The following is a 19,391-nucleotide window of genomic DNA, read 5'->3' as shown; positions in this document are numbered from 1 at the left end:
TGAATGGTGGAAAGGCCAGAGGAGGGCCCTGGGTTTCTGAGGGGGTGCAGGGCATGCATGCAGATCAAATATTTGGAGGGGTCAGTTGCAGGTATCCTTGAGGTGCCCAGAAATGATTAATGGTAATGTCAGGGACTTGTCCAAGCCGGATGCAGGGATTACAGTCCTGGTAGTCGGTAGCAAGTATTCAGCATCATTTCTTGTATAAAAAAAAAAAAATTATACGGTCTGCTGTAAGTGCTGATCTATTTGTGGTAGACACAGCTGTTCTGGTTTGACTTAGCCCAGAGTTGGTTGACCAGCACCTGTGTGGGGTAGATGTGGGTGGAGAACAGCCTGGGCGAGAGGGAATTCAGTGGTGTTTTTATTTCTCAGGGAGTTTCACATTCTAATAATAAGGTCGAATAAGGAGAAAGTGTAAGACACTGGCCTGGGAAACTCCATCTGAGTTCAGTTCCTGGGTCCCCCACATCCTTGTGACTTAGGAGCAGTCACCTAGATGGCTTTCTGTTCTTCCCCATCGTGAAATGGGATGCTTCCTTCCCTGCCTCCCAGCTGTAAATTCATGTTTTACGTATGAGGCATACCACTGCCAGAGTAAAATCCAGATGAAGAGAATTATGTCGAGCCAAACTCTGGCATTGGGCCCAAAATGCCTGGGGTAGTTTGAGAGTCCAGATGGGCTTTGGAAACGTGTCGGTCTTACTCTTCCCCCCAATACTGCTAACGGTAAAATTAGTGGGCTAGAGTTAGGCCAACCCTACCTGATGGCTTTCTCTGTTGTACTCAAAGGAGGAAAAAACATACAGCTCATCTATGAAGAAAAGTATGAGTCACAAAAATAATCAAATGAATTGCATTCTGATTTGGTGCCCCATTTTACTTCCCTGTTCAAAAATGGGCAGCTGGTTTTGCATGCTTTTAACCTCTGTTTGTTTATTTTAGTAAACCAAGTAATTTTTCTGTCGCAATGATTGCAGGGGGTGCTGCAATTGAAATTCTCCTAAAGCTGGAAGGCTTACAAGCTGGATTTCTGAATATCTTGTGGCCATCAAGGTTTTGCATGAATGAGAAACTTGTTAGTGAAATTAATAGTCCACTGGGGGATGTGACTGTCTTCGATAACAGGGAGTTTGGCATAACTGAAGTTGAATTTTATGATCTAATTGAAGGGCAGGCAGTTTAGTCTTTTGTCAGGGATGCCAAGTTTGAAAAATGATGTGTAGTTTGTTGAATTCAGCCAGCCATCAGTAATTCCAGCCCTTTCCTCTCTGCCCTTTTGGCTGCATTGTAGTGGGTGAATAATAATTTTTAGGGAGAGCAAAGAGAGAAATACCCACACAGTTGAGAAGAATTGGAAATAAAGCACGTTCCAGCTTGGTTTCTAAAGTGCACATGTTCTCCAGTGAACTAGCATCAAAGATATTTCGTACATCTGATGTGGGACTAGTTTTGCTCAATATCTTCATCGAGGTATTGGTCTGGAAGATGGGATGGAGCGCACCCTCGACAAGTTTGTAGATTATACCAATTGGGGGGAGTAGTAGACATGCTGTATGGTAGGGCTAGGATTCAGAGAAAGCTCCAAAAATTTGGAGGATTGGATCAAAAGAAATCTCATGCAGTTCAACAAGGACAAGTGCAAAGTCCTGTGCTTAGGATGAAACAATCCCATGCTCCGGTACAGGCTGGGCACTGACTGGCTGGGCAGCAGCTGTGCAGAAAAGGACCTGGGGGTTACAGTGGATATGAGTCAACAGTGTGCCCTTGTTGTAAAGAAGGCTAATGGGGTGCATCAGTAGGAGCATTGCTAACAGATTGAGGGAGGTGGTTATTCCTCTTTATTCAGCACTGGTGAGGCCTCATTTGGAGTAGTGTCCAGTTTTGGGCCCCCCACTACATAAAAAATATAGACAAGTTGGAGAGAGGAGAGCAGTGAAAATGGTTCGGGGGCTGGGGCACATGACTTTTTCGAAGAGGCTGAGGGAACTGGGCTTATTTAGCCTGCAGAAGAGAAGATGAGAAGGGGTTTAATAGCAGCCTCCAGCTACCTGCAGAGTGGCTCCAAAGAGGATGGAGCTAGACCAGGGGTCAGCAATGTTTTTGGGCCGAGTGCCAAAACCCCCACACAACCTGGCCTTCAAAGATGTTGGCATGCGGGGGTAGATGGTGAGGGAGCTGCAGGGGGCCCGATCCTTGTCATGGCAGCGCTGCCTCAGCCCCTTCCCTGCCATGCTCCCCAAGTCATGTGTGCAACTGCTGCCAGTAGTGAGCCAGGCTGGGGCTCTAGACCCTGGTGCAGATGCTTGCAAGCTTGTGGTTGCCTGCTGTAAGCAGACTGGGCTCTGGGCAAGCCCCTACCAGCCACCACGAAGCCCAGGCTGTTTGCAGCAGGCAGCCTGCAAGTAGCTGCATTAGGTCTGGAGCCCTGGCCCTGCTTGTTGCTGGTGACAGCTACATGCACACCTTGAGCGTGGCAAGGAAGGGGCCGGGATGGGCCCTTCCCTGCTGCAAACTGGGCGCTGGCTGCAGGTGCATGGGCAGTGCAGCCCCCGCTGGGACCCCTTAGGCTGTGATGATAACAAGGACCTTGGCCAAGGTTTATGCTACCCTGCAGCAGCACTTCGGCTCCCAGGTCAGCACAGTGAGAGCGTGGGCTGGTAGCACGGCTCAGCCGGCCCGCTGGCACTTGGGCATGGGAGGAGGAGCCCCCCTGAGACTGCCCGGGGCAGCCACCTCTGCAGCACCGCTGCTGCCTGTGAGCATCTTCGCCAGGCCAAGGGCTGCCCTGCCCTGTCCCCATGGCCTTGGCTCATTCAGCTCCCTCTGGGCTACTGTTCCCTTAGCTGCTTCATGAATGGACTTTGCAGGGAGAGGAGATGCAGATGGGGGTGGCAGGGCCAAAAGCTGCTTGGCTAGAGCCCTTCTGTGCATTGTCACTCTGCTCATGCAGCTTGCCCTGCCCTTTTGTAGCTGGGGATGGGAATAGGGACATGCCAACTTTTGCCCCCCCTGCTCTACCTGCCTCCTGTGGGCATGCAGTTTCTGGTGGTGGGGTGCAGTCCCGGGCACTTCCCTGCAGTACTCTCTGAGGCGTGTGTGACAATGAGCTGGGCTGGGACTTTGGATCCTGGTACAGCTGCTTGCAGGCTCATGCCTGCCTGCCACACCCAGCCGGGGCTCTGGGCAACTGCTGCCTGTCACAGGGCCCAGGCTGCTCCCAGCAGGGTTTGCAGTCTCCTTGTCACCTGGTGTGAGCAGCCTGGGCTCTGTGAGTGGTGGCAGCTGCTTACAGCCCAGGCCACTTGTGGTGTGCCGAGCAGAATGGCCTTGCGTGTCGAGCTCTGGCTCATGTGCCAGGGGCTGGTGACCCCTGAGCTACACTATTCTTAGTGGTGGCAGATAACAGAACGAGCACCAATGGTCTTAAGTTGTAGCAAGTGATGTTTAGAGTGGATATTAGGGAAAACTTGCTCACCAGGTGGGTAGTAAAGCCCTCGAACAGGTTACCCAGAGAGGTGGTGGAATCTCTTTGGAGGTTTTTAAGACCTGGCTAGACAAACCCTTGGCTGGGATGATCTGGTTGGGAATGGTCTCACTTTGAGCAGGGGGTTGGACTAGATGTGACCGCCTGAGTTTCCTTCCAACCCTAATTTTCTATAATTCTGTTATCTCTCTTCCATGAGATTTGTTAGAGCATCTCTTGGTGTACATAGAGGCTTTTTATTTTCTGTACCGCCTTTCAAAGTCCTTGAGACTAGATGCTTTGTTAGTAAATAGGAATATGTGGCTTTAACAACACCTTCTGGTTCAATTGCACAAACAGTTTGTTTCTGGTGATGAATTTGGTGCCTGCCTGTTCCCAGACCACTAATAAATCTCTTCTTTTTCTCCCCTTCCATGTCTTCTTCGGACCATTGGTGGAAATCTGCAGAACTCCCTGCTGAAGAAAGTAAGTAGACTTCGATTGACGATGGAGTCGGCCTACGTCTCCCCCTCTTCTTCCTCACTCTTAGAGCGTGTCTTGGAGTTCTGGAGTGTACGATGCAAGCTTGCCCCATTGACGGTGCTGGGGAGCTCACAAGGTTTCTCATACAACATCTCTGGGAGTATTTTATGGCTTGCAGGAACTATGGATCCAACTTATGGAGAGGGCTGGGCATCTAAGAATAACTTAAACTCAGTTAGGAGGTGTTTAGGAGGTGACAGCCCTGATGTTGAGAATCTGGAGTCTAGAGACTGACCTTGAAAGCTGTTCTGTAACTTCTTGATTTTCAGCACTGGATGTTTTGGATCCTTGCATGGAACAACTTTAGAGAAACTAAATCTGTGCAAACCTACAGTAGTATTACTACAAGGGTGTTTCAGACGCTAACAGCAGTTCTGCACAGTGATCGTATACTGCGCCAAGTCGCTTCACAGCATAGTTGCCCTGCTTTGCAACGCAGGTATTCCAGTGATTCACAAGTCACTTGATACCATCCTCAAAGAAGCATTTTGGCTTCTGTGACAACCGTGCCAGCACCACAGGTTGCATCTCTGTATTACTGCCAAATCCATGCCTCCTTCAACTGTCCAAAACAGGTGATAATTACCTGATGTGGTAAGATTTGAAAGTCCAGTCCATGTGAAGTCGCAACAGTTGCCTATACACTGAGTGACTTTGCATTGTTGCACTGAAGAACGCTTTGCTTGAGGTTTCCATGGCCTTTGGTCTGAGAAGCTGGCTTCAGGTGGTTTTGGACAATGTGGCAGAAGGTTCTTGACCTCGTGCTTCGTGAAGCAGACGGGGAGTAATCCTGTGCAATCCCCAAATGGAATGAGGCTGGCTCAGGTACCAGAGGATGGCCGAAGGTGCAGTATTTTAGGTGGTGGTGACACTGGGCCTTTTCACTGCACGCTCTTGTCATTTGCTCTCAGGATCATAATGATGGACCCAAGTCTTGTCCCTGGTGACAGCGTGGAAGCGGCACCCCTCACTTTCTTTCTATACATGCGAAAGCATGCACCCAGCTTCTGCAACATGTTGTTCATGCACACCCATCAGTTGCTTTGACCTGGGTGCATACTTTCTGGTAATCCAGGTGACCATGCAAAATGGTGTGGACACTGTCAGCACTTAGGCCTGCTTCCACTACTAATTCAAGAATGCTCACCCACCTGTTAACATGCACAGTGGCATCCACCTTAGCAACATTGTCTTTTATCATGGCTGTGTTAGGACATCCTGTGGGTGTACAGATGTGTTTTGAATTTTACCACCCACTTATTGATCTTCCATTGAGCTTTGCAGTTCTTGCTGTACTGTGCCACAATCCTATGGTGAATGTCACTAGGGCCCACAAAAAATGAGTGACAGAACTCTGTTCTTTTTCACATTGACAGCCACAGAGCCGTGTTGTTTACATGCTCACTAGTGCCACATGCATGTTCGGCATGAAACAACGGGTGCATTTGACAATGCTACCATTCTATTTCCCTCTGCTATGTGGTTTCCCACTTTGATGGAGAGACATGGCGCGAGCAGCCATTTTGCTGTTAGATTCTGAAACAGCCTTGTAGTTTACATTTGCCTGGCACCGGAAGTTCTCAGAGCCCTGCATGAGGACTAAACTTACACCCATTGAGTAAACTGAGGAAGAGAGAGTTTAATGGGACTCCCCCTGTGTTAAACAATGAGTCAGTGACATCCAAAATAGAATGCAGAAGTGCTGACTTAATGCCCGGCTCTACCGTTAGACTGGCTCTCAGATGAAAAGGTACAGTTCCTACGCAACCATAGGGCAAGGTGATGGATTTTTTGTAAGTGTGCAAAGAACGTCTCATTGAACGTTTTTAGTAGCAACTAACAGTTGTACGTACGGTAAATCAGCTGCGTGCCATTTTCCAACAGTTCACTGGTTTGTGAGAGTGGAGGGAGTAGGTGGAGCATTACACTCACTTCACTTCAAAAAGGGCTTAAGTACGCATGAAGTTTGGAAGAAGTTTCATCCGTAGTGGTACATTTTAGATGAGCTGAATGCTCTGAAAATGCTTCATGCTGTCCTTCAGAAGCGGGTTATGCTATCCCAGAACTTTAAAGCAATGAGTTACAGTAAAATCAGACAAGAGCTTTGGTTCTACTGAAGCCACAGGCGACTGGTAGGGGGGGCATGTGCCCCCCCCCCCGAGGTTGGCCCCCGACTTGGCACAGCTCAGGACCGGGCAGTTGTTTTGCCATGGGCTGGCGGTGTGTTTGGCAGGGGGCGGCACTAAGCCATGGCACAGAAATATAGGAGTGGATATGGGGCTTTTGGCATGCCCCCAGGCTTGCCCACATATTGTGCCCCCCCATACTTGGGAGCCACCAGTCACCCCTGAATCCTCTGGTTTTCTAATGATTTATCTTTCCCCTCCCTAGGGGAATTCAGATACCACTCTTTTTTTTTTTTTTATGACATCCCTGCAGTACAACACAATTTGACCCTCCGTGTTCACCAGTAGGCAATGCTTCCTTGTTCTTGGCTAGCTGCTTTCACACGTCCTCTGCTCAACTTCTGACGAGGCTATTTCCACCCGGTGGAGTTCAGTGCCGCCTAGTCAGGCATCGGTATGGCTCCAGTGTACACAACGCTCTGAACTCAGAAAGCAGCAATAGGAGTGCACTGTTGCTTAGTGCGTCAGCGTGTCCTTGAGTCCTGTTGACTTCAATGGGGCTTAAGCACTGATGTGAACAGGAGATGCTTTCTTCAGTCAAGTTCGTAGTTAATATTGCTAATGGTAGTTCTCACCCAAGGATGCTGGATCAGAAGCCTGAGGATAGCATCCTTGTACCTCTCCAAACTTTGTAGCTTGAGCGCTCCATTGGCTTTCAGTCCTGCTGTGGTACTTACAGTGCTCCTGCATTTGTTTTGCTAGGAAAGCCGCTTTGGGAGCTGGTGCTGGAACAGTTTGAAGATCTCCTCGTGCGGATTCTTCTCTTGGCTGCCTTTGTTTCATTTGTAAGTATAATCTCCTTGGCTAGTGTGTGAGAGACTTGGGTAAATGCTGGTCAGCATTTTCAGTCTGGTCATTAACAAGTTGAGGTGTACTAGTAGCTGAAAAGAGCTGGGTGGGAGGAGCTATCCAGAAGAGTAGAAGGTGCTCACTATAGGGACCTGGAGTAAGGTTTGTGGATTCAATGCCTGGCGCTTTCCACCAGCTGCACGAGAAGTCTAGCCAGACATGTGACTGATGTCTGGAGAGGAGCAGACTCTGACCCAATCTGTTTGCACTGTACCATGCAGAGCTTTTCTCAGGGGATATGGTTTGTCTAAATAGGTATCATATTTAATCACAATGGGTAAAATGGAACTAATTTGCAGAACAGGTATAAAAGATGCAATTGAATATAGGTGCTTTTGCTTTATAAAGCAATTATGCCAGCAGCACAGTGACTATGGGAGGGCATCACGACACTATCTTGCCCACAGCTTTGACATTAGATTATGGGTTTTTAAGAAATAGCTAATATAATTTTAACCTTCCCTGGGTTCTTTGTTTCACCCAGAACTGGCAGAAGGGATCTGATAGAGTTTTTAAAGCCAGTCCCAGTGGTGTGCATTAAACTAGAAACCCTGCAGCATCTACGTACCTTCAGGTTTCCCTGTCACTAGGTGCTCCCACTGAGTATAATGACAACCTGGCATGTTTAAAACCTCTGAATCAAATAATTCATGCTGAAAATTCATGCCAAGCTTCCAAAAAATTGTAGTTGTTAACTGTATTGGGTTCACTATGTGTTGTAACTAAGTTCCCTCCAAACCTGTTCAGTAATGGTCCAGTCATTAGTTGGCCCATTCATTTAGCATAAAGCTTTCTACTCCACTTGCACTCTGCAGCAACTAGATCCGTGTATAGCAGCATAATGGAAGGCAGCAGGAGTCTAGCATCCGGATCCTACACCCAGCTGGCCTGCTGTCTGATCTTAAAGTTCAGCTTCACAGATTCATACATCTTAAGGGCAGAAAGGACTTTGCGATCATCTAGTTTGAATTAGTTCCTGCATTGAGTCTCACAACAGTGGTTGAGTTACAGCATATGTTTGAGAGAAACATCCAGTGTGTATTAAATAAATAAGAACTCAGTGATGGATAATCTACTACAACCCTTGGCAAGCAGTTTCAGGGGTTAATTATCCTTTCTGTTAAATTGATATCTTATTTCTAGTTGGCATTAGTCTAGTTTCAACTTCCCACCATTGGATCTTGTTATATTTTCTCTGCCAAACTGCAAAGCCCTCTGATCAAACTTCTGTTCCTCCCAGAGGTGCTTATTGATTAAGATCTAGTTAGCAGCCACTGGGATCTGGGCTCCAGTGTTCTGTACAAACAAAATAACATCTAGTCTCTTGTTCCCAAGGGTTTTACAATCTCAAATTCATGAGATTCAGCAAATATAATTAGGCAGCAGTGAAGCGTAACCACAGTGTTTTAAAAAAAAAAAAATGCTTCTAATCAGTAGAAATTTTAGTAAGGCTGATAAAGTCTGTATGGAGGAGGAACCACAGAAAACTGAAGAATCCAAACGGCTGTCTACGTGGTGTTGGACGGTGCTGGAGAACGCTACTGTGAACTTGTGCCGCACCTACTCTTTGCATGCCACGTGTTGGAAAGTTTTCCTGTAGCTGAGAGCACGTGGGATATGCACCAAAAAGTAGCTACGCATGACATTCATCATTTGTTGTGCTGGCCATGGGAAGAATGCATTTTCATGGTAGTATTCCCTAGCACCATCCAGGAAGGCATAGGAATACCCAAAATGGCATGTTCCCATACCCATGAAGTTTAAACTCTATACTGACAGATCAAAGAATGTGACATAGTCTGAGGGGTGAATAGAGTAGGCAAAATCAATACCTTTTTGTTTAATCAAGTGAATGCAGAATGAACGTAAAAATATGTTTTTGGCCAAGTGTCAAGCGACAGGAGAGGTGGACAGGAGATGTGTGCGTAGCAGCAGGCAGAGCTGCAGCCAAAGGGAGGTTAACACCTATTCAGGCTCTCCTTTGCAGGCCATTAGCTTTATGAGCAGACTAGGAGGTTACAACAGAAGTTGCAGATAATCCTGTTTTGCGTGCAGATAATTTTGCCTCATTTCTTTCTTACTCGGTTCCAAATGACTGCCTGAAAAGGTCATGAGATGTATTTAGCATCTTATTGAGCCCAGGTGTAGCTTGATGGGGAATGTTCTGTTGCTGAACTTGTGTATGAAACTAAATTGAGCTGTTCTGTGCATTGCAGGGAAGTTGTTTTTTGTCTGTCATGGATAGAAAATTGGCTGGTATGGACAAGGCCTTGCTGCGGAGTTATCCCAGGCTCTAATTCGGCAGTGACCCTTGCCCAGCCCGTGTTCGTGCATGTGCAAATCTTACTTTAGTTTGGTGCTTCCAAACTAAACTGTCTTGCTGATGGGCTGGCTACAGTATACAGCCGTTGCTGAGGCTAGTAATGTGCCCGCTTTGCACTGAGGAGCTGAAAGTCTGCCACAGATTCTGTATTTCTGAACACTGGAAGTTTTCCTGCCATTTGCTGGGGAAGCATCACAGGGTGACACAATTTGCAGTAGTACTAAGAAGTTAAGAACCTTGGGATTTACCCTGAGAAGTTTTAGTGTGCTGGAGGACAGAAACACAAATTGACCAATTAATGTAAATATGGCTGCTCACTCTGGGCTAGGCCAGCCTAGAAACTCTGACCCAGGTGCCAATCATCTGGATGAACTCTGCAATGAAGACATGAATATATGTGTCTGTGAGATGAAGAAAACGAAGGATTGAGCTAATGTTTTGCAAACAAGAAAATCCATTGATTTTTTTTGCTTCTTTTTCTAGCCTTAACTGTCAGAAATCCATAAGAAAAAGTGGGTTGCAATTTTTGGAGGTGGAGGAAAGTAGGTTCTGAAAGAGATTTCACTCATGTATCTGAAAAACATAGTGTAATGGCAGGCAGGCAAATACAGATGATGTTCACTCAGATTCTGAGTTAAAATAAAGGGCTAGAAGTGGGCTGTGTTTTCTTGCTGAATTATCTTTTGGAGGAGAAGACAGGTAATAAATGGAGATTCCAGGCATGGTGAAACTATGTAGGAGAGAAATGCGAAGGAGACTGATAAAGCTTGTGCAGAATGAAGGGCAGTGGAAAGAGAAGAGCTGGGTGTATGACTGGATGTTTAACTTTGAAAACCCTGGAAGAAGACTGAAGAGCTATTCTCCTGATTCTCCCTGTAGCCAGATGAGAAGTGTCCCCATAACTTCTCCTCTGGGGTCTAAAAGAACAAGCAGCTTTTTGAGGGCAAGAGAGAGAGGAGGGATACGCAGCCAGACTAAGAAAAAAGCTCATTTTGCAGACAGTTTTTTCTATGGGACTTTAGTTAAGGACACAGGCAAGCTTTAAGAAGGGGGTACAAGGTTTTTAACTCTTCCCAGTGGTGTAAGTGAGAGGGGATGATGGAACAACCTATTAACAGCTAATTGTTGTTGATGTGGGTCCTGGCAGGTAACCTCAGGGGACTTTGTATGCAATATAAAGCTAATTAAAAAAATCTCCATATAATATTCATTTAATGTTCAAATCTTTATGGCAAGGACTGGTGTGCAGCTGAATTGTATAGCTTTACATGGCAAGTAAAAAGGCATCCTGAAAATGTTTATGAATCCTCCTGACTTTCTTACTTTGAAATAAAGGCTCAGTTGTGACAGTTGAATGTCTGCAAATCTCAGAATGGCTTTCCTAATGATTGGAAGCATTTGAATTTTTAATTTAAAAATCCAGAAGGTTAGGGGGCTTTCCAGTTAGATCCGTGACTTAAAATGGCATTACGCCATCGCTCATGGGTATCACTCTTATACCTGCTGTTAGCCCTAGCTGAGCCTGTTCTGTCTAAAGAGCCTCTTGATGCCAGAGCCATGAGTGAGTGAAAGTTTGAGATAGTGACGGAGACTCTGCTTTCTCACTATTGGGGAATTTTGTCCTTTTAGGAAAGGGATTTCAGGGCATGCCTGTATGGTATATATGTAACTTTTATCTTCCTCTTCAGCCTCTCCTGAAAGTCTCTGTATGTACATGGATTCAAAAGGCACCTGTTCCTTGTACATCTCAAAACTGAGGAAAGCGTAGTACTATTTAGGCCACGGTAATGCCCAGAAGCCCTGACTAAGTGTGAGGTCGCATTGTGTTCTGTGCAATTTAAAGGCCTAGTAAAAAAGGCCGTGGAGTGTAAATGGACACGAGGCACAGCAGGTACAAGGGGAAATCACTCGACCAGCAGGTCACTGGCAGAGCTGGGAATAGGACATAATATGTGGTCTGTGCTGGAGGATGTCATGCAGAAGTGCAGATTCCAGCAGATGCTTTAACGCATCCATTATTTATTCTTACCACGCACGCATGCCACCCTTTCTGCTTTGCTCAGGCAGGTATGCTAGGCTTGCTCCATCTTACAGATGGAGAGACTTCTTGCCTCTAAAAATGAGAAATCACTAGCAGACTAATATTGGGCACCTACAGCATAGCTCAGTATCTATAGAGGAGGGCAAACTTCATTTTAAGGACCTGGTGGTGAGGGTGCGGTGTGCCTTTTCAAGCTGAGGCTGACCTTCAAAAAGCTTGGCATGCTTATTTTTGAATAAATCCAAGCTTGTGGAGGTGACATAATTCAGCAGTTAGATCAGGAGACTGGAGATCAGTCTGCACAGCACAATGCAGTTCAGAGCCAGCTCGGGTATGGGAAATAATATAGAGCTGATTATTAGCCAGGGCAGAATGTGGCACTAACATGGCTGTGCTGCTTCTAGCACCTGAGGCCGCTTGGGTTTCCTTGTAACAACTCTGCTTTGTGCGGCGCTGACGTACCCTAGGAATCGGGACTCTTCGGCTCTATTCCCGGCCCTGCAAGGGACTTGCTGTGAGCTCCTTGGGAAACCACTTCGTTGCTCAGCTGCAGTTTGCTCCACCTAAAAACAGAAGTTAGTGCCCACCTTTTGTAAAGTGGTGCAAAGTTAGTCCTTGACTTCAGTGGTCCTTGACTTCAAAAAAGCCGACTTTGACAAGCTCAAGAGGCTTGTCGGTCAGGCCCTCAGGGACCATGACCCCAGGGAGATGGGAGTTCAAGAAGAGTGGTTGCTTCTCAAGGAAGCGATCCTCAATGCACAAGCTAAATCTATTCCAACACGGAGGAAAGGCAGCAAGAAGGCACAGCAGCCCTCCTGGCTCTCCAGGGACCTAGCGGACCTTCTGCGGCTAAAAAGGAAAGCCTACAAAGGATGGAGGATGGGATTCACCTCCAAGGAGGATTATTCTGCACTGGTCTGGTCCTGCAGGGAGCAAACCAGGAAAGCCAAGGCTGCAACTGAACTCCAACTAGCTTCAGGCATCAAGGACAACAAAAAGTCCTTTTTCAGATACGTGGGGAGCCGGAGGAAAAGCAAGGGCAACGTTGGACCCCTGCTGAACCAGATGGGGCAACTGACAACTGACGCCCAGGAAAAAGCCAACCTATTAAATAGGTACTTTGCGTCAGTCTTTCATCAGTCTCATGGGACGCCCGTGCCTGCTGTGGGAGAGGGAGATCTGGGTGATGGGGATCCCCTACCCTCCATAAATGCTGACCTCGTGAAGGAACACCTTGAGAAGCTGGATACCTTCAAGTCAGCCGGCCCTGACAATGTGCACCCCAGGGTACTCAAGGAGCTGGCGAGCATCATAGCCCAGCCCCCGGCACGGGTCTTTGAAAACTCCTGGCGCTCTGGTGTAGTGCCCGAAGACTGGAAGAAGGCCAACGTGGTGCCGATCTTCAAAAAGGGAGGAGAGTGGATCCGGCTAACTACAGGCCCATTAGCCTGACTTCTATCCTGGGGAAGATCCTAGAAAAGTTTATTAAGGAGGCCATCTTTGAGGGACTGGCCCAGGCTAACATCCTAAGGGATAGCCAGCATGGGTTTGTTGCGGGTAGGTCTTGTTTGACCAATCTCATTTCCTTCTACGACCAGGAGACCTATCACCTGGACAAGGGAGAAGAGATTGATGTCATATGTCTTGACTTCAAAAAAAGCCTTTGATCTGGTATCCCACCATCACCTCTTGGCCAAACTGCCCAGTTGTGGCCTTGGCTCCACCACGATCCGCTGGCTGGGAAACCGGCTCCCTGGTCAGACCCAGAGGGTTGTGATTGATGGCAGTCACTCATTGTGGTGCCCTGTGACCAGTGGGGTCCCTCAAGGCTCTGTCCTGGGACCCATCCTGTTCAACATCTTCATTAACAATGTGGACATTGGAGTCAGGAGTGGACTGGCCAAGTTCGCCGATGACACCAAACTTTGGGGCAAAGCATCCACGCCAGAAGATAGGCGGGTGATCCAGGCTGACCTGGACAAGCTCAGCAAATGGGCAGATGAGAACCTGATGGTGTTTAACACCAATAAATGCAAGGTTCTCCAGCTTGGGAGGAAAAACCTGCAGCACCCTTATAGGCTCGGCAGTGCTACGTTGGATAGCACGACAGAAGAAAGAGACTTGGGGGTCATCGTTGACCACAAGATGAACATGAGCCTGCAATGCGATGCTGCGGCTAGTAAAGCGACCAAAATGCTGGCTTGCATCCATAGATGCTTCTCGAGCAAATCCCGGGACGTCATTCTCCCCTTGTACTCGGCCTTGGTGAGGCCGCAGCTGGAGTACTGCGTCCAATTTTTGGGCTCCACAATTCAAAAAGGATGTGGAGAAGCTTGAGGGAGTCCAGGGGAGAGCCACGCGCATGATCAGAGGTCAGGAAAACAGATCTTACGATGACAGGCTGAGAGCCGTGGGACTCTTTAGCCTGGAAAAGCGTAGGCTCAGGGGTGATCTGATGGCCACCTATAAGTTTATCAGGGGTGACCACCAGGATCTGGGGGAACGTCTGTTCACCACAGCGCCCCAAGGGATGACGAGGTCGAACGGTCACAAACTCCTGCAAGACCGTTTCAGGCTGGACATAAGGAAGAATTTCTTTACTGTCCGAGCCCCCAAGGTCTGGAACAGCCTGCCAGCGGAGGTGGTTCAAGCACCTACATTGAACACCTTCAAGAGTAAATTGGATGCTTATCTTGCTGGGATCCTATGACCCCAGCTGACTTCCTGCCCTTTGGGCAGGGGGCTGGACTCGATGATCTCCCGAGGTCCCTTCCAGCCCTAATGTCTATGAAAAACAGAAGTTAGTGCCCACCTTTTGTAAAGTGGTGCAAAGTTAGCCAATGAAAGGCATGGTGCTACTGCAAGTCTTACTGTTTGTTCAGCTCTGAGCTAGCAGTCTTCTGAGAATGGGTTTTTCTCCTGAAAAAATTTCTGATTACCTCCTGGACAGGCTTGAAAGCACCCCAGGAATTTTGCACAGAATTTTGGTACAGAAATAGGAGGTGGTGGGTAAATTTGTTTGGTTCTGACTTTTTTGGGAGAAGGTTTTGAAGTAGATTTCTTTACTCTTGGCTACCCCCTTCCTTCTCAGCAATACTTACAGGTCTGGGAATGTTTTTGCACTCCTTTCCTCTCTTAGCCCTTTATAGTTAACTTTTTAAATGGGAGATTTACAAGCTTGTGTTGATCATTTGCCTTTTGCTGCCAAGGTGGGATGTTGATTCATTTGCAACACCTTTTGCAAATGCAAAGTGTACTCTGTTAACTGAGGTGTGTATGCAAAATCATCCAGCAGCTGACACATCCTGAAGCTTTATTAGTGTGTAACCATCCTGTTAGTGACCTTTCCCAGCCCTGTCATTGTTTTGAACAAATATAGTGAGGCAACAGAAAGTCCATGTGTTAACAAAGCTGTCGGGGCTATATAATGCTGAATAATCTTGATGCTGGTACAGCCGATCTGCAGCACCTAGAAACTATACTTTTGATTCACTGTATCAGTGGCACCTTATTAGTGTCATTGGTTACCTACAATGCCCTACTATTATGCCTTTTACTTGCCTGCCATGAACAATGCCTCAGTACTTTACTGTGCCACTGATTCACTTGCAGTTGATAGTGCCTAGAAACGACAGCGCAGCGTACACTCGAAATGTCATACGTGGACAGAAAGATAGATATTGGAGGCCTTCCCTTAGGTGCTCCTTGGAGACCATATCCTGCCCCCCCAAAAATGCACAGTAAAATCTCTTTGAGGGAGATTTCAGCATCGGCAAAGCTAAGCTAACCGCACTTTATCATGATGCATCAGCAGATGCGTGACAAATAAAACCAAGGAGGTGATACTTCTCCTCTATGCAGTGTTGATCAGACCACAGTTGGAGTACTATGTCCAGTTTTGGGCACCGTACTTCAAGAAGGATGTTGATAGACTTGAGAGGGTCCAGGGGAGGGCCCCTTGTATGGTCAGGGGCTTGCAGGACAAGCCCTATAAGGAGAGACTGAGAAGGCAAGAGAAGGCTGAGAGGTGATCTTGTGGCCACCTATAAATTCATTAGCAGGGCACAGCAAGGGATCAGAGATGCTCTGTTCACCAGGGCACCTCTTGGGGTAACAAGGAACAATGGTCACAAATTGACAGAGAGCAGATTTAGGCTAGATATCTGGAAAAAACGTCTTCACAGTAAGGGTGGCTAAATCTGGAATGGGCTCCCAAGGGAGTTGGCGCTCTCCCCTACCCTGGGGGTCTTTAAGAGAAGGCTGGATACACATCTGGCTGGGGTCATCTGGCCCCAGCGCTCTTTCCTGCCTAGGCGGGGGGTTGGACTCAAGGACCTGTTGAGGTCCCTTCTGACCCTAGCACCTATGAATCTATGATGCTGTTACCTCCTCTGGCCTCAAATTTGGATACTGTTCAACTGTGTTTAAGAAAACCTAAGAGCAATAGAAACTTTTCCACTAAAAGAAAAACTGTCATAGTTTTCTCCCTACCTTCAGCCTCCCAAAAAGTCCCCCAGCAGCCAACCTCCTGCATTGTGTTAGGACCTGAAACTGATTTTCACATTCCTGAATAAAACAATGTATTCATAAGAGCAGATATTTGACTGCTTGTTTTTTTGGTGGCTCTTCCTTTGCCTGCAGTAGGTGATGGTTTAGGGCCCATATTAAGAGAATGGCATGGCGATTAGGCATGCTCCGTTTCACTTGTTTGGTTTTGCTGAATAAAGGGATTTCATATGAAGGCTTTAAGTAGTATGTCGGAGAAGTTAAGGGGCACCCTCACCTTCAAACAGTCTAAGGCACTGCGGAAATGGAGGATCCCTTCAGAGTTTTAGAAAGATAAGCAGATAAACACTGTGCTGCGTGTGTAACATCAGAGATGGCATGTACTAGTGACCAATTAAAATGATTTATCTTCCCATGTAAGTTCTAAAAACCTGCTTTTCTAGTTTCAGACTGTGGATAATTGGGTTCCTGTGAAACCTGTGCTATGCACTGTGTTGTAGCTGGATTTTCAGCCTTTGCCCTCATCTTCCATGCTTCAGTTACTTGAGCTCCAGGCCTTTTTTGGTAAGATCATGAGCAATTTATTCTGTGCATGTGAGGGGGAAAAAGCTGACTTCATTGGAAACAGAACTCTGTCGACAGAGTTTTGTCAGTAAGAGAGTGCATCTACATGAGAGACATTTACTGTCAAGTAGACTAATTACTAGGGGTGTGCGAAATGGGCCCTATTTGTTTCAGATTTGGATTCGGCCTGAATCAGGGACAGTGATTCGATATGTTGATTTGGATCGCTGTCCCCCATTTGATTCAGCCGAATCCGAATCTGACAATTGGATGCTGGTTCGGTGAGTCGGCAATTTGGGCATAGGCACAGCTTTAAAAGTTTTTTCTACATACCTTGAGGTAGCAGTGCAGGTCTGACAGGGAGCACGCAGGGGGACACCAGTGTCCGAGCTGGGGGGCCCACGGCACGCTCTCCGGTAAACCCAGAAGTGCTTCTGGTCCACTTCTGGGTCTGCTGCCGAGTGCTCTGGGGAGCCCCCCATGCTCCTGAGGGACACTGCGTCTGCCCCAGCACCACAGTGTTCAGAGCCCCTGCTACCTAGAGGTATGTAGAAAAAACATTTAAAGCTGTGTCTACGTCTGAATCGCCGAATCATCTGTCTGAATTTTTCCAAATTGATTTTTGGAGGGTTCTGAATTGAACACACCCCTTATGTACTTATAGGCTGCCACCAAGTCACCCCTGAGCCTGCGCTTCTCCAGGCTGAAGAGCCCCATGGCTCTCAGCCTCTCTTCACAAGGCCTGTTCTCTTGCCCTCTGATCATGCGCGTGGCTCTCCTCTGGACTCACTCAAGCTTCTCCACATCCTTCCTGAATTGTGGAGCCCAGAATTGGATGCAGTGCTCCAGCTGTGACCTCACCAGGGCTGAGTACAGCGGGAGAATGACATCCTGGGTCTTGCTCAAGATGCATTGATAGATGCAAGACAGTTTTGTTTGCTTTGCCAACTGCAGTATCGCATTGGTGGTTCACGTTCATTTTGTGGTCAATTGTGACCCCCAAGTCTCTTTTTGCCATGGTGCTAGCGAGTGTTGCACTGCCAAGCCTATACTGTGATGTGGGTTGTCCCCCGTTCTCCAGGTGGAGCACCTTGCATTTCTCAGTATTGAATGCCATCAGGTTTTCATCTGCCCACCTTGCAAGCCTGTCGAAGTTGGCCTGGATCACCAGCCTATCCTCAAGTGTGGACACTCTTCCCCAAAGTTTGGCGTCATCAGGTGTTTGTCTCTCAGGAACTTCTTTAGTTTAAAGGCCAGACTCACTGGCCTATCTCTGTTACTGGGGCAGGAAAGGAAAGTTAGCTTGGAGCTCTCCAGCTTTCATCCAGTTGCCTCCATTTGTTTTCAAGCATCAAACCCTTTACAGGACCTTCTCTTCTAGTCTCTGACTAGACTTACCTAGTTCCCACTGTCAGATTAATGGAAGATGTAACGATACTTTACAGATCAGTTTCTGCATTTGAACGTTATAACAGAGCCCTGAGCCACAGATCTGGTTAGACTGTTTGGGCACTTGCCAGACAGCTGTGTTTAGTCCCAGTTCGCTGCATCTGGTGTACACGAAGCCTCCAGTGTCTGAAAAGACTCCAGGCACTGCCCCAGCTTGTGCTGTTGAGGGGCTTGCTCTGCCTGACACCCCTCCCTGGGACCTGCAGTCCATCTTTCTCTTCCCCTTGGCATTAGTGCTGATTCCTCAAATTCCTTGGTAACTTAAGCATACCCTCTCTTGTTATACAAGCCATAACAGTGTTTGGGGATACAGTACAACTCTTCAAAGTCCCCTGAAAGGTATAACATGCAGGGACACAAACTAGACATACTACTGGCAACGGTGTTTTAGAACTACGATCTTGACAAAAAAATAAAAACCCTGCATCCATTTCCTCCTTCATACTGCAGCATTACTTGGGCTGGGGTTGTGCAAGATCAGTCTTTTCCTTTCCAAGCCTTGTCTTCTGATCTTTGGAGATTTTCCGGCTGAGCTCATCTTGGCCAGGTATGTCCTCCAACGCATTCACGCCTTGTCCTGCCCCAGGCTTTCCTGACCTTCGTCAGTGCCTCTGAGTCTTGCAGGAAGGTGTTTGGAGAATGAAAACTAGCAGTCAGTAAATGGGGGAGTAGCTTCTCCTAGGTCCGGTTTACTCATTAGCACACCTATTTTTTTGCTCCAAGTCGAGTTGCTGAGGTTAAATATTCTTTATTGTGCAGGACCTATGGGGGGAGCGAGGAGGGTGGGTAGCCACCCCAGCATCTTGTCCCCACTTTTGATCCACCCCGCTTGCCTGCTCTTTCCTGGTCCCACCTGGCCTCCCATCTCTTACCTACCACAGCTTGGAGGTTTGTTGGAAGAGAAGTTCCTGGGGCTAGGGGTAGTCTTGTCTGCCCTGCCAGGCCAGCCCTCACCTGGGTCCTTTGTTCTCCCTCAGTAAACTTCCCCTTTAAGGTAGTGCTCTCATAGGCTGAGGGCTTGTTGGAGCTTCAGCTGTCACAGCCCTGGCCCCTCTTTCTCTGGTTGCATTGCCTTGGTCCACTGATTTAAGACTGCCTTGATGGGAGTCTGGCCTCACTGTGCTGGTTTCTGCCCCTTTGGCTTGGGGCTAACTTCTGGCACCGATAGCAAGGGAGTGCACTTGGGGACCCCTGCTCATGGCCACCTCCACCCCTTTATCCACAACCCAGTCCTCTGGTTTCACATTAACTGGTTTTGTTTCTTTTTTTTAAAATCTGCTTCATCAAATAAATAGGCTCCTTCCTGAAGGTAAATGTTGCCCACGGGGCCCTACTGCTGTGGAGCCGTCTTGTCTCCAGCTCCCCTGAGCAGCTAGCATGGGTGACTGGTGCCTCTTGAGTTGCGGGTGGGGGGGGCGCATGTCCCCCCCCCCCCCCCGACACTAGTCAGTGACTGGGGGAGGG

At 47.7% G+C, this 19,391-nt stretch overlaps 1 protein-coding gene across 2 annotated transcripts in view; it reads left to right on the top strand.

The window, feature by feature from the left end:
• The window catches only part of ATP2A3 (ATPase sarcoplasmic/endoplasmic reticulum Ca2+ transporting 3), a 164,823-nt gene that overhangs the window by 45,023 nt on the left and 100,409 nt on the right, over nucleotides 1-19,391 (top strand). For both annotated transcript variants that reach the window (XM_090025269.1, XM_090025268.1), the window contains exons 2-3: nucleotides 3,935-3,952; nucleotides 6,898-6,980. In XM_090025269.1, the coding sequence (XP_089881395.1) occupies nucleotides 3,935-3,952; nucleotides 6,898-6,980 (101 nt within the window). The remainder of the gene's footprint in view (nucleotides 1-3,934; nucleotides 3,953-6,897; nucleotides 6,981-19,391) is intronic.

Source organism: Crocodylus siamensis, chromosome 13 (assembly GCF_052110815.1).
Source record: "Crocodylus siamensis isolate JL-2025a chromosome 13, ASM5211081v1, whole genome shotgun sequence".
NCBI lineage: Eukaryota > Metazoa > Chordata > Crocodylia > Crocodylidae > Crocodylus > Crocodylus siamensis.
Note: the sequence above shows the minus strand (reverse complement) of the source record. Positions and strands in the feature narration are given on the sequence as shown.